The sequence below is a fragment of the Xiphias gladius genome, chromosome 21, assembly GCF_016859285.1.
Source record: "Xiphias gladius isolate SHS-SW01 ecotype Sanya breed wild chromosome 21, ASM1685928v1, whole genome shotgun sequence".
In the NCBI taxonomy this organism is placed as follows: Eukaryota; Metazoa; Chordata; class Actinopteri; order Istiophoriformes; family Xiphiidae; genus Xiphias; species Xiphias gladius.
Window position 1 is genome coordinate 14151279 of NC_053420.1, and position 21634 is coordinate 14172912.

The window sequence follows — 21634 nt, forward strand, 5'->3', positions numbered from 1 at the left end:
GAGTGCTGGCCGAGTGCGAGCTCTGTCTAGAGGCAGAGTTTCGCAGGAAGATGATTTGAATGTGGGGACGCCAGGCACCTATGGGGACATTGATTTATTCCTGTTGGACCACAGTGGGACTCTTCCTCTCCCTCGGTCACTGCTGTTCGTCCCTATGTCATAACTGGTACGTGTGCATACGTATGTCTGTCCCAGCATGCCGAGTTTGCTCCCTTGGGTCCCTGACCATGTGCACAGGGTTCCTTCTCCTTCCCAGCTGTGAGGAGCAGGACTCTGACATGCCCTGTCCCTTTAGCTCACTCTGAACGTTTGACACGCCGAATACAGAGGTCAGCCTGACCTACTTTCCCCTGGCGGTCCTTCTGCTCAGCTGCAGCGCTCCTCAGCAGGGGGGGCAGTGAGGGCGGAGCTGCTTACGCCTCCACTGCTGTCCTGGTGTGTTAAATCACCGCCATTTGTTAGAAGACACGTTCCTGTGTGCGTGTGTGTGTGGGTACTTTTTAGGTGTGTGGGAGGCATCCCACATACACAGACACACGTACACTCACAGAGGCTTGTGTTGAGGTGCTCTGTGGGGGTTGCAGGTAGATGCTGGGCAGCACTTGGGCAGGACCCCTGCAGTGAGCTCTGTCTGACTCACTTTGTGTACCACTGCTCACACCCTCTGACCTCTTCCACCTACTTCACTTTCTTCTGTACTGTAGATCTGCTTATACCCGTATACCAACTTGTAGCCTACTGTCTTAAAGCAGATACTTTGTACTGACATAGACCTAGATGGTAAATCTAAGGAGCTGCTGCTCTAAGGCTGACACATTGTTTAGTATTGTAATTGGCCTACATTTTTCATCTGCCTATCATTGTCTTGCTCTCCCCTTTATGTCCTACTCAGCAAATACTGTGATCTATCAAATACAGTGACTGTCGCTGTCATCATGTTTTCTTTTTCTTCCCCTGCTGCTGTTGTAATATTTTAACATCCCATTTTGTTGTGGTTTATCTCTATGCCTACAACTGACCCGCAGCCTGTTAGTTTCGCACACACAAAGGTGTCTAAAGCAGCGGATAGTGTTTGTCTGACACAATATGGGACGTCGCATTCATAGAGTCTGTCAGGAGGAGAAGAGAGCAGGCAGGCAGAGTTCATTAAAAAGTAAACTTCTAATGTAGTGGCAGCCATTGGCTGCTTGACTGTATCAATGATTTAGGCCCAGAAGAAGGTCCTTAATGGACAGAGCCACCTCTCTGCAAGTTCAGCTGCTTCCGTCCCACTGGCATCAAGTGGCAAACACTCAGACACACATAGAGGCTGTGAGGGGAAAATGGATTTAAGTACTTCTGTTTATATGGCATTGTACAGATTGCATCATACACTCTCCCGCTCAGACACTCTCCTGCTGGACATGGTTCAGAGTTTTAAAGTGGCATAGGCTGGCTAAATTGAGAGCCTCATATCTGTTTGTCACCATCCACTATGCATGGTCACACTCTGCGTTCACATTGTTTTATTCATCTGAACTAATGTCAAACTGTGCCGAGGCAAGGGACAAAGCGCGGGCTAAAAGGACAAGGCCTGTATAATGGTGCTGTCTCTGCAGCCTGTACAAAGGAGCCAGGGATGAGTGAAGCAGGATCTCTAGTCATTTTTCTCTGTACTCAGTGTTGAGGTCGTTCAGTAAGACCTGTACTCCTAGGGCCACCAGATCACTTTTACTTTGCCTATCTCATAGTGTTGAGATCCATTTGACAAGCCTGTTACTTCTCATATCTGATTCTACAGATTAGCTTTTCCTGCATCAAAGCAGTATAGGTTCTCACTGGGGATAAAAGTCGCTATCATGTGGCTGGATTACATTCAACCTCATAGAGCTCTGGATGATTCCATATCTAGTTTATAAGATCCGATAGTAGTGTGACCAAAATATACTGTATTTTGAGGCCTTTTCATAAATGTATTCTGGTATGTAACAGAGACCGTAATAGTTGATAACGTTTTGTACGCCTGTGATATTACTTGAAATACGATAGACTAGAGCTAATGAATAATGAATTGATTAGTTGATTTACAGAAAATGAATAGGCAACAATTCTGATAATTAATCTTTACAGTTATCATTCAAGTGAATATTGCAAATATTCTCCGGTTCCACCTTCTCAGATGTGAAGATTTTCTTTTTCTGTTTTATATGATTTTAAATTGAATATCTTTGGGTTATGAACTGTTGGTTGGATAAACATTTGAAGATGTCAACTTAGGCTCTCAGAACTTTTTTTTTTTTTTTTTGACATTTTGTAGACTAAAGCTTAATCAATTAATTAAAAAAAAAAACAAAGGTTCATTGATAATGAAAATAATCGTTTTATTTTTCTAAATTTGAGAATCTTCTGTTTGTGTAGATTTTTTATTTATTTATTTATTTTGCCATTTTGAGTCAATTTTATTTCAATTCCTGAATGTTTAATGTGTTGGTGTAGTACAACCTGACTTCATATAACTTGTAATAATCTGTTTTTCATATTAATCTGTCAATTATATTTTGTGCTGTTTTCTTTGTATCGATTCAGTTTCCTCGGTTAAGGTATTTGGGTCATACTCCAACCAAAATCTTCGGAGTATCAAACACTCTGCCCCGTGGACTTTCAAAATTTTGTGTTTTGTGCTTTTTGCTCCTTCACAAAGATCAGCAGCTATGGTCAGCTTGAATATGGGTCAATTATATTGGATTACATTGGTGGGAGGATAAAAAGTGTCAAAATATCCTGCAGTATAATCCAGTTCTCTGCTTTGCATTCTCATGCTCATTGCAAAATAAGGCTATTTATGCTACTTCCAGTACATTTTTACAGCAACGGGAAAGGCAATAATTTTTTATGGCAGGAACCTCCATAGCCATATTTTGATGAAACAATAACTGGATCATGTTGAGCATAGAGAGGTAAAGCAGAGTAGTGGATTATGATTGATGTGTGTTAAGATGTTTCATTGGACTTTTTGTCATTTTTACATTACTTTCATTTGTGCATATGCTTTTGTCCAAAGCTGCTTATAATAAAATGCATTCAACCTTGATAGGAAAAAGATTGAAATGTCATCAAAAAGTGCAACAGTCTAAAACAGACAACTAAAAGTGTGTTCAGTGCTACGGCACAAGTGCTTAGGAAAACTTTTAGCTTGTTAAGAGCTTGTTGAGACGTAAGTAAGTGCTCGAATCGTATGCCAAAATTTAGTCTCAAAAGTTGGGTTCTGTGGATTATGTTGTGAAGACATTTTTGGAAATCCATTGTCACATGATTTCTTTTTTTGTAAAAGAGCAAACTTCAATCTTTTTATAACCTTTTTTTATGCCTGGGGGGGTGCATGTTAGATACTCAAAAGATAGATTTCTGTTTTATTTGACTTTCAGAAAATATTCCCCTCTGGCACAAGAACAGAACTATTTTGACTGTGACACTAGTTTCCCCCTCTAATATTTTCTGTTGGAGAATAGTGTTAGACTTCCTCTGGATTGCACTGGCATTCCAGAGTGATTTAAACAGTGAGATTGACAGCATTACAATGAGGCTGTCATTATCATCCCTCCTGTGGTCTAATTGCATATAGTGTTGAACAAGCAGTCTCTCTCTGTCTCTCTCTCTCTCACTCACTGCCTCTTTCTACTTATCTCCTGCATCCGTTTAACTCATCAGAGAATCCTACAGCTTTTTAGTGTGGCCATCTGTCAGTACCACTCCATAAAGTGGAGTGGAGAAATGTGTGCATCCATTGGCTCTTGTTAGCCCTCAGCTGGCCTGCCTCCAGCTGGTTTTGAGGGCCTTGCTGTGGCTGGTTAACCCAGGCCTGGAGCATCGCTCTCCAGTCCTTGTGGCTACTTCAGCCCACCTTGCATCCCCAATCTGGCAGCTGGATGAAACTCCCTCTTCACTGCCTTGGAGTAGCTTGTAACACTGTAATGAGTTAACTTTCAGAATGATCTACATAATTTATTTCCTGGCCCCACAGGAGGCTGCTGAAGCATTAATTAATATCAGGCCCTGGTATCAGCAACCATCCCAGTGTGGGATTCCTTCTGGCTCCTATTTTTGGCACCCGTGGTATTTGATATGTTGTGCAACCAGAATGCAGTTTGTTGGACATTGATGAAAGCTACTGCTTCCTGATGGCTTTGTACACGGATTGAGCTCCTGTATATGTGTGTAGAGTGAAATATGAGCTGGACACAGTTGTAGGCCAGATCTCATGCCACTGAAACAAGCTGACCTCGATGACAGGAGCTGTGACTAAACCTAAATGATACATGCCATCAAGTTGTGTGCCCTTAATGCTGGCAGTGATATTCCCCACACTCATGTACTACAGACTTGTTTGTGTAAGCTGATTTTTGATGCGTGTTCACTCACCTTGCCACCTCTCCCTCTCTCTCTCTCTCTTCTCCCCCACAGAACTCAATACGGCACAATCTGTCATTGAACAAGTGTTTTCTCAAAGTGCCTCGCTCCAAAGATGACCCAGGAAAGGTGAGAGTTTCTAATATTAATATACCTATAAAAACAGAAGAATGCATGTATTTTTAAAGAAAATACAAATAGAAGAATACGACTTTTGTAACCACTGCTTAATAAAATTTAGTGTTACAGCATTTTTTTGGTGTGTATCATGCTATCTCTTGTAGAAAAATGTTACCTTTGAGTGGCTGCCAGGACTCTGACAGTCTGGAAATGCATGGCATGCTTGTAATCTATTATGAACCTCCCACCCTCACAGAATTGCATTTCAAATGTTAGTATAGACTAGTTTTTTAAGATCAGCACAGACAGCAGATGTGGGTGAGGAGAGAAAAAAAGTCAGGGTAGAAGTCAGGTCATTTCCAGAATCTGGTGTCCCTGAAGTATTTACTCAAGTTGCTGAACCAACTCAGTAAAAAGAAACGGACCTCATTTGCACTCTATTCAGCTCTCCATTCCCCATTATTCCTTCTCTGTAAAAGAATCTATAGTCCAACATGTCAATTTGACATTTGAATCTCAGTAGGACCACCTACTGTTGCTTTTTCAGCCCGATTTACCTCACAATCTCTAGTGACATCAACCTGATAAGTAGCGTCCCGGATCCACCTGGTAGTTCATGAAGAAGGGGCCTGTGGGCCTATATTTAGTATGATGGTGTGCATAGGTCTAATCATATGTAGCCTAACCCAGATTTCATCCCAGCCCTGTCAGAGCATACGCTACATACGCTTAGGGAACCGCACAAATAATTACACACACAAACGCACATGCACACCGACACATGCATGAAGAGCTACGCCTAGCTGTGTAGAGGATGGGGACTGAATGCTAATTTCTTGTTTTGCTGTAATCCTCTGATATTGACACTCCTGGGAGCTGCTCCACTAAATACAAAATAATCTATTGCTGTATGGATCCCATTCCAAATGCATGGCCAACATGCTCGCATCCTTAATGTTTAATTTGGAATTTTCCTCACTCCCTTCCCCCCCGAAGACAACTTCAAAGAGGCGCTAGCCGCTCTTGATATGTTGCATCAATATTGTAATGTGGCAGGAATATGAGAACTGCTGGTTGGATGAGATAGGAGAGTCATGTCGCTCTCTGTCTGTCTCTCACTCTGAGATGGTGTAAGAGATGGCATATGGTATTGTACATACACACACTCTGTCTACCTCGGAGGTAGAGATGCAGCCTTTGAAGGCCACCGTTAATAATCTTTATTTTAATTGGTCTTACATCTTGGCCTGAAGTTGACAGGATAATCGCCGTACTTTTTTGTTTGTTCTTCCTATATGTACACACAAAAGGGGAACTAGATGACACTATTTATGTTGATATATGAAAATGAGCTGCGTCATTTAGGGGAAGAGAACAGATAGAGCGCATCTGTTATCAGGATCTGTTTTTTGAAAAATCTTTACAGCGGCCTTTCTTTTATGACTGCGGAGAATAGTGTTGCTTTGCTATGTCGTTGCCCCAGACTCCACGGACACACTCCGTTTGGCATTGCTACAGTATTTTGCAGTGTATTTGTGAATAATTTAATGACTCTTTATATGTTTTTCTTTTTTCCTGACAACTCTCTGGGGGTGGGTGAAGGGAAATGCAGAAACTCCCTTCCCATGAGGTTTAACTTAAAGTGTTCTTCCCCCACTAATTATAGAAAACGCAATACAGCCTGGCTTTGTCTCTCTGACTCCTAATTTTGAAACATCTGCATCTGTACCCCTGCATTTAACCCCTGAATCTTAACAAAGCAATGGATCACTTCTGGAGAAGTATATCTCACCTTTACATATCGTTGTTTAGTTGAAGCCCTTTGCACAGAAAATGGGAAGTGTAATGAGGTTTCTGCTGCATTTTTCTGTAGCCTACATCAATATGAGACGTTTCTTCATCTTTGGTTGATTGTACTGTGAATTATTCTTTCCTCTGAGGAAAATGTTAATTGACCCCAAACCTTTGCACATATTAAAACTTATAATTTTAACCCCTTGACAAATATAGGCCAACTCTGGCTTTTCATTTTAACAACTGCAGCAGTGGTGTATTTGAAATGTGAAACAGATTTACTGGCTTTAACAAGAGCAGGCCATTGTGTATGCAGCACTTATTTTATAGATACTTGAGATACAGCTTGTTCTATGGCCCCTCTTGTTGTTTAGAGGATTTCTTATGGAAATATCAATTATTCTCTCTGCTAAGGAAGTAATTTTAAAGGTCCTGATCTCACTTTCTCTTGACAATTGAGATTTTATCTGGGGTCATATGAAATATTAAAAATAAATTCAGAACTTGCAGGGCCTTAGGGTAAAAATCTCATTTTTAACAACTGTAAGCTTTCTGTTGGCTTCGAGGAGGAACACCATTGAAAAATAAATTAAATGGAGCCGAATGCAAAGATAAATAATGCATCCTGGTTGTGGAATTGCTAGCTGCAGCCCCAGAGCCAGCCCCAACTGTTCTTTCCTTGATTAGCCTTGCTCAGACCTCAGAAGAAAGCAACACGGCAGGGCTAGCACTGCCTCGATTCCTGGGCTGAGACTGTGGAGCCTCCGTCCTTGGCAACAGCACTCTGACTCAGTACCTGAGGCTGAGGAAGTACAGCTTCAGGAAAGGCTTAGCGTTTCACCACCACCACCAGCTGCCCTCACCAGCCTCTCATTGAAGAGCAGCCGCAGAGGAGGAAAAGCCAAGCCTTTCTTACTAACAAAGCCAACCCACATGCCGCACAAACTCACAGCTACCAACTCAAATAAAGGCATTGGCTGACAAACCTTAGCACAGCAGACTAGGCCTCAGAGTTTTTAATAATATTTTACCAAAGCAGGTAAGTTGCAGTGCCAGATAAAGATCTGATGCTTGTGTCCTGTCATGACAAGGAGGAAATGTCTCAGTGCAGTGCAAACATCCCGTGGATGTCACGTGAGAAAGCAATCAGTTGTATTTTATCAGCTCACAGGTCTTTCCTCTGTCTGCAGGGCTCTTACTGGGCCATTGACACCAACCCAAAAGAGGATGCCTTGCCTACACGGCCAAAGAAGAGGCCGCGGTCTGGAGAGAGGGTGAGTCTGATGAGAGAAACTCTGCATATTTTGTTTTTCTGCAAAAGCCTCTGTCTCTGTCTCCTCTTGGTTCAGTATTTTTCTGTGCCTCTGACTCTCTACAGCTTTCTTTCTTTCCTATTGCCCTCCTTTCTCTCCCACTTTCTCCCACTCTTTCTCTACCACATGCAGTCACACACATGCAAACACACACAGACTCAGTAGGAGTTCATATCCAGACTTTATGTAACTGCCTCTCCATGCTGCTAGCCTGTCATGAAGTGGGCTCCTTATTAATAAACTATGCCCCAGGCAGCCATCACATACATTACATTCTGCACACACTTTTTTTTAACAAACATCAATTAATGCAGAGCTGTGTGCGCTGGCTACTCTGAGCAGTAGCTTTTGTCTTTAATTATGGATGAGTTTCATCCAGCGTTACGTACAGCTGTACAGGTTTTAGTGAGCTGCTCAAATTGACCTGGCCCTGGGGCATCCCGACTTAGTGGGCTCTTGTGTCCTCCCTCCTCACAATGATGCTGACCAAAGGCTATGAGGAAGGGAGGATTCTGTTAAGCTGGCGAGGCAGACTCGTGCGCACACTCTAACACACGACATTGTCTCTAACACGCATAAAACTTAACATACTGCTCATGTAGTCGCCTCTACAGCATCAAAATACTATCACATTCATTCACCTGAAAGCTTATCTTTGCTGGTGTGAGATTTTTTTATACAAGAAATAAAGGGGTACAGGAAAAGTACATTGTTTTTTAACATGAAGATTCAAGTAAAGCTCTCCTGATGCAGTTCTGTTCATTTGAGCATGACACAAAAGAACGCACCAAGTGAAGAGTGTGTTTTCTGTAGGACACATGCGGCGTGCTCACCCTTCCCCCTCTAGACACTGTCTGCCTACAAGGCACTCCATTAAGAGTCTCAGACACTGAAATTGAGAGTTTGTGAAATCTCATTTATGTTTATCATGAATAAGAAATGGTATTGTTGGCAGCCAATCCTCTTACAGTAAGCAGTTTTGGGAGACAGGCATGGCAGAGTTATCTCGCCCAACAGTGAGCCTATACAGCAAGACGAGAACTTGTGTGTGAGTGTAGATGTGTGCGAGGTGAGGGTGGGGATGGGGTCTGTCTCCATCTTCTCAGAAAGCGCAGTTCAAATGTGACCTAAATAAAGGTGTTGCTCTGTCATATGACAATAGTTCTGGTTTATTTTATTTTTTTTAATCTTGCAGATGGATATGCATCTGTTCTAAGCAGAAGATTTGTCACAAACATAATGATACAGGTTTTACCATGCAACCTGCAGTGAGATCTCGTGTGTTTTATAATTGGATAATGTTAAAAAAATTTTGTCTGCCTCCACACCCCACCCCCAACCCCCACAGGCTTCTACGCCGTACAGCCTGGAGTCGGAGTCTTTGGGGATGGAGTGTATGATCTCTGGAAGTGCCTCTCCAACGCTGGCAATCAACACTGTGACTAACAAGGTACTACAGCCATCCATCCAGCCTCCAGCTCCAACACACACCTGGCTACACGGCTGCACCCTGACCCCACCCACTTCTCCAACCACCTACAGCACTATTCCCCACAGAGAGAGGAGCACTCTAGTGGAGGGGAGCTACATGCACGCACACACACATACACACACACACAAGCACAGGCTCCTATGCCTAAAGCTTCTCTGCAATGCAACCCACACCAAAATACACAACTATCTGCACTGCAGCACCTTTTTGCTCTACAACAACAGGCAGCAGGCTCTTCTTATCTTCAGCACGGAAATGTGATGCTCACACTGATACTTAGCGCTTTGCAACTGGATAAACCTCACACAGTCCCAAGCACACTTGTAATAGGATACTCCACACACTGCATGGGGCTTCTGTATTCCCACCTGTAGCAGAAGTTGACGCCCAGAGTCGTGTTTCTCATTCTCTGACCACATTACGCTGCCATAGTACAGGTGACCACCCCTGCTGCTGCCTCCGTCTGCTCTCAGTAGTTTTTTTTCTTTTTTTCTAATATGTGTAAAAGCTTAGAAACACTTGTACATCACAGAGGAAGGCTACAGGGACTGCTAGCTGTTAGCTGTGAGTGTGCCGCTTACTCTGAAATTTAAATAGGCTTTTTAACCTTAAGCTCTCATCCTCTGGGCCCAGTGGGGGCAGCTCTCAGGAGTACTTTTAAAAAGCCTACAAGAGTCACTTATTCACTTGCTACAAGCATTACAAAAAATGGTTTAATGTGAACAGAGAAGTTCATAGGAAAGAGGAGCTGGTTTGTGTGTGATGGGGCCTCGAAAGTCTGAGCATATGTCAGTGTGTGTTATAACTTGTGTGTACATGTATGTAGAGTATGTCACAGAGTGTTTCAGCTTGTTTTGACAAGTGTGTCACTGACAGTTATCTAGGGGCTGTCTCTATGGAGAACAAGCACTTTTTCACGTTTCTGTAGCAGACAGATTCATGGGCCTAAGTGTAGAGAAAGATTACCCATTTTTCCTCTCTGATTGCTACAAACAAGCACTTGCCACAGCACCAGTCTTCACCGGCAGTGACTGCATAATGAGACCCTAATGTAAAGAGCTGACAGTTAAGAGTCTGGACTCCTGCCATCAGAATATTCCGAGTCAAATAACTCATAGGAGCAACAAGCAGAAAACATTAAAACGGCAAAAAAAAACACGACTACTGTGTGATCCCAAGAGCTGTTGAAAGTAAATTTTGATTTGTCTCTTTTTGTTCACTTGATTGTGACAAAAACTGTTACGGTGGTAAAGTGAACAGAAGACAAAGTGGAATAGCAACAGATCTGAGGCCCTATATCCTCAGAGAGAGCTTGTTTCTCACTGTCTTACACTGTAAACACACGACAGGCCACGCCTCTTTCAGTGCAGTGTGCCAAGCCACAGGAATTCCCTCTCTGTTTTTCTCTCTCTCCTTTTCTATTCCAGTCTCTCTCCCTCATTCCCGCCTTCTCAGATCGACCAATGGGAGACACTGGTAGGACGACTACTGAACCAGCAAGAATCTCTTTTCTTTCTCTCTTTTGGCAGACAATCTTCACAAGATTGTCCTACCGCCTCTCTTTTTTTCTTGTCCCTTTCTCACATAGACTCAGACTTTTCTTCCTCCCCCTTAAAGGTTGTGTTCTGAGGCAGCCCTAAACATTGGTGTGAATGTGATGAAACTCTTGGCACTAAGGTGTGATGATGAAGGGAAAGAGGGGATTGTTGGAAGTGTGTTTGCTGATGAATAGTCTGGACTTTTTCTCTCCTCTTCTCTCTCATATCCCTTGCTTCTCTCTTCTTATGTCTCTCGGTCCGTTCAATCCTGCATGCAGACATTGTGCTGAACACTGACTGGCATTGTTGGAGACACCTGGGCCAATCTTGCTTTGATTTCCTAATCCATGTCTCATGCTCCAGATTAGGCCGCCATGTAAAAGACACTTCTGGCTTTTTACTTAATTCACTGCTAAGAATAGAAGTCTGACTCGCCTGCCTGCTAGCTAACACTGTACACATTATATACTGTGGAGCCGCTCTTTCCTGTGTGAGCATGCTTGCCTTTGTCTGTGTCCTTTTATGTGTGTGTCATTCTACATTTGTGCACATCTGCAACTGTAGAAATGGGTTTGTGTTTCTGTGTCATATGTTTGTGCATGCTTCTACATATGTGGGTGACATAGGACTGGGTGTTCGTCTGTGACAGTGTGTGCTTGAGTGGGCGTCTTCACTCAGGGGATTGTGGGGTCTGCGTAAACCACAGAGCAGTGAGGTTTTGTAATCATCACACTTTATGGGTGAGTAGAGTAAAAATAGATTGCGGTGAGAGACTTAAGACTAAAAGCCTGTTTTATGACTTCATTACACATAACATTTATATTTCTGTGGCACGCTGTTTTTGATTAGCATTGTAGGGCTGATTTTGTAGACCTGCTTAAGCCTTCAGTCTTAGCTGCTCATTGAGTTCCCCTTCACGCTAATGAACACTGGAGCCAAGCACACACTAAGTGGAGGAAGGCTAGAGTTTCCTAATGAGCTTCTCTTACTACCCCCTCTATCCTCCTCTCTTTCAGCCTCAGCCCTCTTCCGTGAACACTGTTGCCTGGAGTCAGCATTTGTGCTCTCAGTTTTTTTTAAATCGCGGTATTTCTATTTCATTCTACCAGTGAAGGAGCCAAGCTCCATATTAAAAACTTAATATGATCGGACGCTCTCATTCTGCATGTGTGTGTCCTGGATTCAGACCAGCATGTTAGTCAGCCGGCCAATCAGTCGAGAAGAGAAGGCAGTCAGCGCTGCCTGGGTTTCCTTGCCTCCTTGTGGCCTCTGTGGTAGCTTGCTGCGGCTCAACAGAAAGACAAGAGGCTTCAGTCCACCGCTGCTGCTGAGAGGCAGAGTTCTGGGCAGGGCCAGGCCAGTCTGCCTGCCTGAAAGCTGCTGCCACTGCTGTCTCATTGTGCTGAGCACAGAGCCCACTCTGTTCCATTCACAGTGATGAGCAGAAGCCACCATGCTGCACACAGTCACGGACAAACACACTCTCACACACACACAGACACACACGGGCAAGCACACACACAAATGTGTACTTCTGTCCTTGCGAGGACACGCATTGATATTATGCATTCCCTAGCCCCTTACCCTTACAATGACCTAAATCTAATTCTAACCTGAACCCTAAGGTGTTAAGAAGTGAGGACAGGTTAAAATATCCTCACTTTCCCAAAAGTCCTCACTTCGTAAGGTATGTAACTGAAACTGGTCCTCACAAAGATAGAAGTACAAGTACACACCAGTCTTAGAGTCCTGGGCCCTCTTCCACTGCAACACCATCAGTGCATTACTGCCATTCCATTCTCACAACACAAAACTCAACACATGGGCTATTCTCTGTGGGTATCATTATATTAATCATCAGGGTCGTTCTTCTTAGTATTGTCTTAATTGTCTGACGGCACACTTTATTTGCTAAGGGTAGGAGGGCTAAACCTTGTTAGACGATAATTAAGATTGTCGTCCTGAAGCGCTTCGGCTAGTTTTGCTGCTATATTGAAAGGTCATTGTCTCGGCTGCACTGAAATCCTTTGTTCGCTGTCCCAAATGGATTTGCGCTTGGTGAGCAGATGTGGCTGACATCGCCAGTAGTGTGACCTTTAGTGATGGGAATGTCTCAGCTGTCTCCAGACCCCTTTACACGTTCAGCTGGAACCCCTTAGTGACTGTGGTGGGTGTTCAACAGCACCCTGTGTCTCCCACACACGTTGACAATAAAGTGAAAAGAAAGTGCTCTGCTATTATGACATGTCATTGCATGCAGCATGCATACACATTGCTCAGGCTTTAAATCTCCATACTAAATTACATCTTGTGACAAATTACAACTATAGACCAACATTAGTTTTCATACCCATTATCTCAGAGGAATGCTGATATGCTCTACCATCAGCAGAGTGGAGATGACACTGGTAACGGTAATGTTTGTGTGTGGGTATATGTGTCTATGAGAAAGAAAGCTAATGTACATGTATGTGTTTCAGGTGGCTTTGTACAACACAGACCAGGAAGGGAGTGATAGTCCAAGAAGCAGCCTTAACAACAGCCTGTCTGATCAGAGTCTGGCTTCTGTCAATCTCAACAGTGTGGGCAGTGTGCACAGCTATACACCGGTAAGACCAAGGACCTCTCTTCGCATGGACAATATTGCACATTATGAGATTAATTTTAGACATCTTCACATGTCCAAATCCGAAATGTACCCTTGGAAAACCTATTCGAATCTATCATGCATAAATTAATGTTCAAGAAAAGACACCCAATACAAAAGGGCCTTGAAGACATCTGCACCCAGTCCCAAAAAGACCTGAGTATAAATAGACGCAATCCAAAATACAGCTGCCCGAAAAGACCAAAAAATGGAGAGCACACACACAGATGGAGAGAGCACCAACTTCTGCAGCAGCATTATGAGCCACCGATTTTAAAAATGCCCGCACTTCACTGTTCACACTCCCCGTCTTTTGTCAAAAAGCACATATGACTCTTGCGATGATTATGACGTACCATGTGTTCAGAACTGACAGCGATCAGATCAACTCGGATGATGACACATAGACCTGCAGCATCAGAACGGGACCCTATCTAACCCGATTACACTGAATATAACTTGGTCCGGGGTTGTGTCTTGGTAAGGCTGAACTGATTCTTTTGCATATATTAGTCTGAATTATGCACTGGAACAAAGACAAAACAAGGTGCCAGTACAGAAACTTGGTTGCCAAATACACAGTGCCACTACCTTTCTTTAAAGGGAGAATAGAGTAGGATGATGATATTTCAGGTTTCTGTAGGTTTTGCAGCTCATGACAGTTTCTTAGTTGGATATATTTATAACAATATATTTATATAAATGTGGTGTAACTGATCTAGCACTAAGCGTTAAGGCCAAATGAAAAATCCCCATTTTATCCACATTTTTAAAGGCTATGGGGGAGCTATAGTCACTAATCGAATGAAAATGAAACACTGCCAGATGTAGAAAGTGTACTGTATCCCATATTTCATCTGATCAGGAAGCCCCAGGAGGCTTTCTTCAGAGGAGACAGTGTTAGACGGCAACAGACTGAGGTTCAGGGTGGACATGCACTTGAGTAAAACATCAGGAAGGGGGTTAAGGGAAACATAAAAAAATGTGCACGCTTCTGGAATCCAGACAAAGAGAAGCACTTCCTGTGATGTCCTCCCACCAGAGATGCCCCCTCTTTGGTGTGGTCCTCCCGCATCCTGGAGTGCTCCCTGCTCCAGGCGCTGCGCATCGATCGGCTCAGCCTGATGGATGTGCTCTCTCTCTCACAGCCAAAGCAGCAGTTCACAGTAAACACTCTGGCTTTATTATCACCTCTTCACTCTTACCCAAGCCAGACTGTGAGCCATGCACTTCAGCAGCCTGCCCACATCTTGAAAGAGGAAGATCAAAAATTGGAAGTGACCTCTTGTGATGCTAGCCCACAGTGGACACAGGTCAGGGCCTGCTTTGTGAAATAGCAATGGTTTTGCATCGCTGCCCTTGCTGTGATGAATCTCGTAGACAAACTCATTGCTGGAGGGAACACTGCTTGCTGTTTCACACCCGGGGCAGTACATAACATTGACTGCCCACACAAATACATGGATAAAATGGCTGCTTATTTGTAGAAGGTATTGCTATTGATTTTGTTTTAAATAAATTTTGCTTGGCCACCTGAGTATTGGCTTTGTGTCCATTCAAGTTGCTCTCTTAATGTTGTGTGAGCCAAGGCGGTAAGCACTGACCGAGATTGTTGCGGTTTGTGTAATTGTTCTTCACATGTTGTGTGACTGATACCTCTTCAGACAGAAAGAAAAAATTGTTATAGTGGCTCCTTAGAAGAATCGGACAATCCTCATATTTGACTTGTGTGTGTTTGCAGCGTATGTTCACATAAACCACCACTTTGCATTAAATATTCTCGAGGTTTTCTGTTTTCTGCTTCTGCGGTTCCATGGTCAGATAAGCACACCGAGTATCTTTGAAAAGTATGTATATTATTGATGTGTATGTTTGAACTTCATAGAGCATTCCTCGTAGCATCAGTAGTCCCTGTAGTCTGTGGTGCAGCTGTAGCCAGTGTTTTTTCACAAAATCCTTCACAAATTAAACATTAAACTTCTTTTTCTTGCACTTGTGCTCCCTTTTGTAAATCTTGAGCTTTCTTTATCTCTTCATCTCCCCAGGTGACCAGTCACCCAGAGCCTGTGTCCCAGTCAATGAGTCTCCAGCAACCCCCGCAGTCCCAGTACAACATGCCAGACAGGGACAAGCAGCTCCTGTTCTCTGAATTTGAAGATCTCAGTGCCTCCTTCCGCAGCCTTTACAAGTCTGTTTTTGAGCAGTCCTTCAGCCAACAAGGTGAGTGGCCTCACGGGACCATCAAGTGGAAACATACTGGAGAGCCTAAGCTTCACTTACCAAGAACAGGATGACTCTCAGAACGATTTTCCTAATGTGGGTTTCTTCTTAACAACTGGTGCTATAGAGAGTCTTTAGCCACTAATTAAGTTTACTGAGAAGTGAGCAGGTATTCAACAGGCTGACTAGCCTATAGTACAAATCTATACTGAATATTTTCATAGTCTTTTTTCAGAGCAATGTGTTAAAAGCTTCATGTCTTAAATATTTCAATAGGGGATGTAAAGAGATGTTGAATTCATTTTATGGTTAATTGAGAATGAATTCACCATCCTTCTTGCTGTATATTTTCAAAATTACGTTAAAGTTTTCTTTATTTTGTCTTGTTTGAAATTTTTTCTCACGTAGGCTTTGTTTCATCAGAGGAGTGGAAAAGGTTACAAAGAGCCCAAGTCCTCTGTAAATCTGTTGGATTTGAGGTTCATTTGTCATAATGATGGGGAATCTGTATGATATAATACAAAGTGGTGGATAGAGCACAGCTTTCCAAAAGCCTGTGAGTCCCTGTAGAAGAAAATGCATTTTTTCTTGTAATCTGATTGACTGATAAACAAAGCGCACTTGACAAGCGGGTTATGAGCAAAGTAGACTGAGATTTCTGTGTATAACCTACTTTCACAAATCAAATGCATTTCATGCTAATGTTTTCAAAGAGTTCCTCTCCTTTAATCTATCATCTATGTTTCATTAGTGGAAAGTTGTTACCTTTTTTTATGCACATAAAAGTGAAATCTCTTAGTAAGACAAGCTCTAGCAATTAAAAAGCGTAAATAATCGAGCTAGAGGATTTCACACTCTGCCGCTGTAGACAGTGAGCTAATTCACTGGCTTTGATAATAGGTAATGAGCTCGCATTATTATTCTGGTGCTGCGTTAATTGCTTTCTGTATTTCCCTGGTTGGACAATGGGCTTTCTGTGCCGATAAGAGATGTACCTTTGTCACCCCTGCAGTGAGTGCTACGTGCCGATTGTGGAGGTGCAGGGCTGGAGTCAGTTCTAAAAGCACTCCAGTGAAATAGGTTTACTGTGCCAAAGCTGTGAAGGACAGGGCCTCTTAAGACCACTCCCCGCTACTCAGATGATTGCAGTTGGTTGTGCAGATGTTCATGCTCCAGTCATGTCTGTTAAAGAGCCCCGCAGCAGCACTATGAATTTGTCAAAGACAATGCAGAGCTGTGCTGTTGGAGTGGAGAGGAGACGGCAGCTCAGGCTCGTGAACCTCAGACACACAACTGGTGCTGAGTCATTCCCTGATACAACAAAATGGCAGCTGGTCTGTTTCAAGTGTAGAACTACTTAAACACAGGAGGCCCACATTCCATCATTGTAGGATGTTATGATACATGACTTTAAGTAACTGTTTTTACAAGTGAAGACCCTGGCTCTCTTTGTGTTTGTGTTGAAGTGCATTATACTAATTCACCGAAACCTAAAACCATGTGACTGGCATTTGTGTTGGGATTAGTCTCTTTTCAGTAGGTAGGGCTGCAATTAAAGATAGTGTCATTATCAATTAATTTGTCAGTTACTTTTAGATTCAGTGATTCCCAGAGCCCAAGGTGATGTCTGCAAATTGCTTTTTCTGTAAAAAACACTCGGTCTAAAATCCAAAATATATTCAATTTAGAATGAAAAGAAACAGAGAAAAGCAGCAAATACTCACAACTGAAAGGTTGGCACAAGCAAGTATGAGCATTTTTTGCTTGAGAAATGATAAGCCGGGGAACAGAAAATGAAGCAACTATTTTGATGATTGATTAATTGTTTAAACCATTTATCAAGCAAAAATGCCAAGTCATTTGTTTGTTCCAGCCTCTCCAGTGTGAGTATTTGCTAAATTTCCTCTGTTTTATACCACTGTGAATTGAATATTTTTGTGATTTTGGTAAGACCTGACAAGATGTTTAAAAATGTCACGTTGGGCTCCGGGAAAATGTTTCCACAACTAATCGATTAATTGAGAAAATAACCAGCAGATAAATCCATAATGATAATAATTGTTGGTTGCAGCCCTAGATTAATTAGTTATTGAAAATCTTCTGATAGTCGACGTATCTGTCGCCGACTATTCGTTTCAGCACTCTCACAGCTTTGTGTTGGTGTGTTTTGTTTCCCAGGTCTCATGGGCATACCGTCAGATTCCTCCCAGCAGACCCACACCTCCTGCTCCTATCAGCACTCCCCCAGTGGCACCATTAGTACACAGAACAGCCTGTCAAACAACCAACCCAACAGCCACCCCAACAGCCACTCTGCCAACAGTGGTCAGGTGCCCCTGTCCCATCCTGCCCAAGCCCACCCTGGCCACGGCTCGCCCCACGCACCACATCTCCCGCAGCACGGTGGCCCCCATAACCAACACAGCCAACACACCCAGCACAGCCAACACAGTCAGCACCAACAGCACTCCCAGCACCCCCAACACGCTGCGCACTCCCAGCACGGGCAGCACCCATCACAGCATCCGTCCCACGGCCAGCACCCACAGCAGCACACGCCACACCCCTCACAACACACGCAGCACAGCCAGCACCCTTCTCAACACGGACAACAGCATCAAAGCCTCTCCCACCAGCCCCATCCTACCCAGCAACAGATGGCTTGCAACACAGGTAAGAGCCTCTGTCTGTCATTGTCTTCCTTTGAACCTGCCTCGCCGTGTTGTTTTCTCTTCATCCTGTTCATCACACAGACACAAAAAACTACAGCAAAGACAACATGTTTACAACTGGATATCAGTCCTCATTTTTTAGCCATTAAGGAATTAAGAAACTGCTTTAGTTACAAAATAGTAAATCATCCTCTGATGTATTATCTTTGCTGTTGTGAGAACAAAGCAATGCTCCATCCAGTGACTTCAGCAGCCTTTACAGAATTGATTGGCTCCTCCTAGTGGCCACAACACAGTACTGAACTGTTTAAACGCCTGAAAAAAATCCTATATTTGGTGTTACCTTCTCATTCATTTGGCAGATTGCCTGTGCAGCTATAAAAATGTGACTACAATGAAAATTCATCATCTAGCCTTATTACCTAACTCTCAGGAAATAACAATTACTGTAGCAGTTATTGTGTAGTTTTCCGTAAATGATGCAATTTGGACTAAATCTGTATTTGTCCCATGAGTGAACTTGGTGTGGGAACCAAAATCATCTATATACTTTACATCTCCTATCTTGTAATGTTACAGATAGTATACTGTGTGTGTGTGTGTGTGTGTGTGTGTGTGTGTGTGTGTGTGTGTGTGTGTGTGTGTGTGTGTGTGTGTGTGTGTGTGTGTGTGTGTGTGTTGCAGGTTTACTGTCTGACTGGTACCCAAATCTGGATGCACTGAAAGAAAGCTGTCGTATTGCTAGCAGCTATAACTGGGCTGATGTCGACCTTTCACCTTTCCAAGGTGCGGTTTGGATACTATAAATAGATCTTACTGCATTTAAAAATATTGAGCCAATAATAATGAAATTTATTTGATTTATACATTGAGATAATGATATTTAAGATTACAGTGTTCTGTGTTAGATTTACTTCCTGTGTACTCACATATGATCAGAGGAAACAGATATTTAAAGCCAGGAGCTGATAGTACAGTGCTGCCTGAGCTTTTGGTTGAGTGCTGAAGTGTTGACACTGTGGAGTTGATTATGAGTTTAATTAAACTGAGCTCTTCAATTAAATAACACTGCCTTCAAGTTTAATTACAAAAACACTGAACTCAGCAGGTCAGTTTATCCAATTACAGTCTAGGATTGCAAGGTAGGATGTTTTTTAAATATCACCCACTGAAGGTTACTGACATAATAAATAAATATTGCAACTAAGTTTTTGCTTCATGTTAATAAATTAATTTCTAATTTGCTAGATTTATATTCTTTGGACAGTCGGCTGGTTCAGTTTCATACATTTCATTGTCACAAAGGCATTTTAGTGCAGATAGATGCTGTCACTAGCTCTGATAATAACTCAGGTTGTTGTGTGTTTAAATGTGTTTGTGTTTTATGTTCCCAAGGGTTAAGAGAGAGTATGAGACAAGCAGAGTTGAACAATTGGTCCCTGGAACCCACCCAGATCGCAGACCTCTGCACATCCATCAATCAGTTTTTTGCCCGCACTGGTGTAATCCAGCCACAGGGGGCAGTACAGCCTTCTGTTTGCCATGGCTCCATGCACCCCAACAAACCCAGCCAGCACCTCAACACAGGTTTGTCAGCCACTCATCAGTCCTAAGACCCTGATTCACAATATGGTTTGATCAGTGTGGAATTTGTGTAAATGAGGATCACCTCTGGACTCGATCCACTAAGACTGGTTTTCTGTGAAAATTAATACACAAGCCCATTTTCTGATGTCTCAGTTACAGTTCCTTATTTTCTGCTGGTGCAAACAGTCTTGAGTTTTGTTGCATGCTATGAGCTCTGCTTGACTCCTGTGTCTTTGGTTCCAAACCTTTTTGGCCCGTCTACTAGTTGTGACCAGTTCAACCAAACAATGTTTTATTTTCCTTTATTTATTTGAATGATTTTTGGAGGCCCGAAGAGGTAAAATTATCCTGAAATTCACAAGAAAAGAAAACAGATGAAAGATGAAAGCCTGAAAAAATAAAGACAGTTCTGTGTAGCAGAATTGGGCCTTTTTTTCTTCTCCCCAAACCTTGTGGGGGTCCTAATCCACAGGTGGGGAATTAGTGCTCTACTCTAGGACATTTCACAGGTGTCAGAGTAACACACTACAGACAAAACATAATGTGACTCAACTCCAATCACATTTTCATTTACCCACAAACTCCTACATTTTAAAGGTATAAAAATAATCACTGCCAATGAGAAGTCCAGTTTTATTCAAGTTCTGGGCACCATCACCTGTGGGTTGAAGCTGTATTTTAAAAGAATTCAGAGATCCTTTACTCCTGTAGAATGAGAGGAAATTTACACTCAGTGTCTCCCACTAAAAACTAATCCTTTTCAGATGCTTTTTCCTGAATTGCATCTGAACAGGTTCTGTTTTATTTGAAGTTTTAAATTAAGTTTTGTTCTGATTCTCGCCCTAGGAAATCTCTACATGGACTCCAGACAGAGCATGCCCATGATGGGTCCTCCAGGATATCCCCACATGCCACCCATGAGCAGCACAGGACCCACTATGACAGGTGACATAAAGTTACATGTATCGCGGCCATTCTGTCTCCTTATATACCTGTTTTTATGCCCAACCCCACCAAATTGAGTTTTTCTGATGTCCCTGACAATAGAAACAGGTGGGTGGATCTGACTCTTCCTTTCCTCTTTCTTTTCTCCAGGACACCATGCACAGATGAACCAGCAGCACATGATACCTACCAGAAACTTCCAGATGCATCGCATGCCAGCTGACGACATCCAGGATGACTTTGATTGGGACTCCATTGTCTAGCCCCTAGACCTCCTTCTTGCAAACAAAAGGGAGCGAGGAGAGGAGGTGGAAGCCAGAGGAAGCCAGGCTGAGCTGAAAGGCCGCAGGAGAAGGAGGAGGAGAAGGAGGCCACTGTGGGTGGGATGCAGAAGAACATTTGACAAGCTTCGGAGAAAGAGAGACTTCAGAGTCCTGACATTTTTACAAAAGCGAAACATAAATAGAAAATGTTACTTTGAAGACAATCATATTTAGTCGGACATGTTAAAGTGATTGCTTATGTACTTGTCTAGAGACAAGTAGAACACATTCACGTCTAAACCACATGCTCCTCAGCTCCTCAGCCAGCCCTCTCCCCGTCCCTTGCCAGCAGCCTTCCAAAGTCTAAACCCCTCCCTCCCCCCCCTCGACCCCCCCGCTCCGTAACTGTTATGTGATTTGAGCGACGTGTTCAGCTTGTAATTCTTCTCGTGTTGACATTGGCCTCAGCTGTCTCTTGGATGAGTTTATCTCTCTTTTTTAAAAATGATTTTGTTTTATTTTTCTTTTTAAGAAACACGGGCCGTATCTGTGAGTAATGTGATGGTGCTCGTCGGTCACTTTTGGGAGACAAAGGGCCCCACTGTGGTGATATTGGTGGTAAAAGTTAGGTTTACAATAACTGAGGTTTTGAACAGG

General features: G+C 42.9%; 1 protein-coding gene across 4 annotated transcripts in view; it reads left to right on the forward strand.

Annotated features, from left to right (window-relative positions):
• foxj3 (forkhead box J3) overlaps positions 1 to 21324 on the forward strand; it is a 74767-nt gene extending 53443 nt beyond the window's left edge. For 2 of the 4 annotated variants that reach the window (XM_040115712.1, XM_040115711.1), the window contains exons 3-12: positions 4441 to 4515; positions 7491 to 7574; positions 8962 to 9063; positions 13124 to 13252; positions 15336 to 15510; positions 17689 to 18183; positions 18867 to 18968; positions 19578 to 19769; positions 20616 to 20714; positions 20865 to 21324. In XM_040115712.1, coding sequence (XP_039971646.1) covers positions 4441 to 4515; positions 7491 to 7574; positions 8962 to 9063; positions 13124 to 13252; positions 15336 to 15510; positions 17689 to 18183; positions 18867 to 18968; positions 19578 to 19769; positions 20616 to 20714; positions 20865 to 20977 — 1566 coding nt within the window. In that variant the 3' untranslated portion in view covers positions 20978 to 21324. The remainder of the gene's footprint in view (positions 1 to 4440; positions 4516 to 7490; positions 7575 to 8961; positions 9064 to 13123; positions 13253 to 15335; positions 15511 to 17688; positions 18184 to 18866; positions 18969 to 19577; positions 19770 to 20615; positions 20715 to 20864) is intronic. The other 2 variants (XM_040115713.1, XM_040115714.1) reach the window with 2 other exon arrangements.
• Positions 21325 to 21634: the final 310 nt, after the last annotated feature.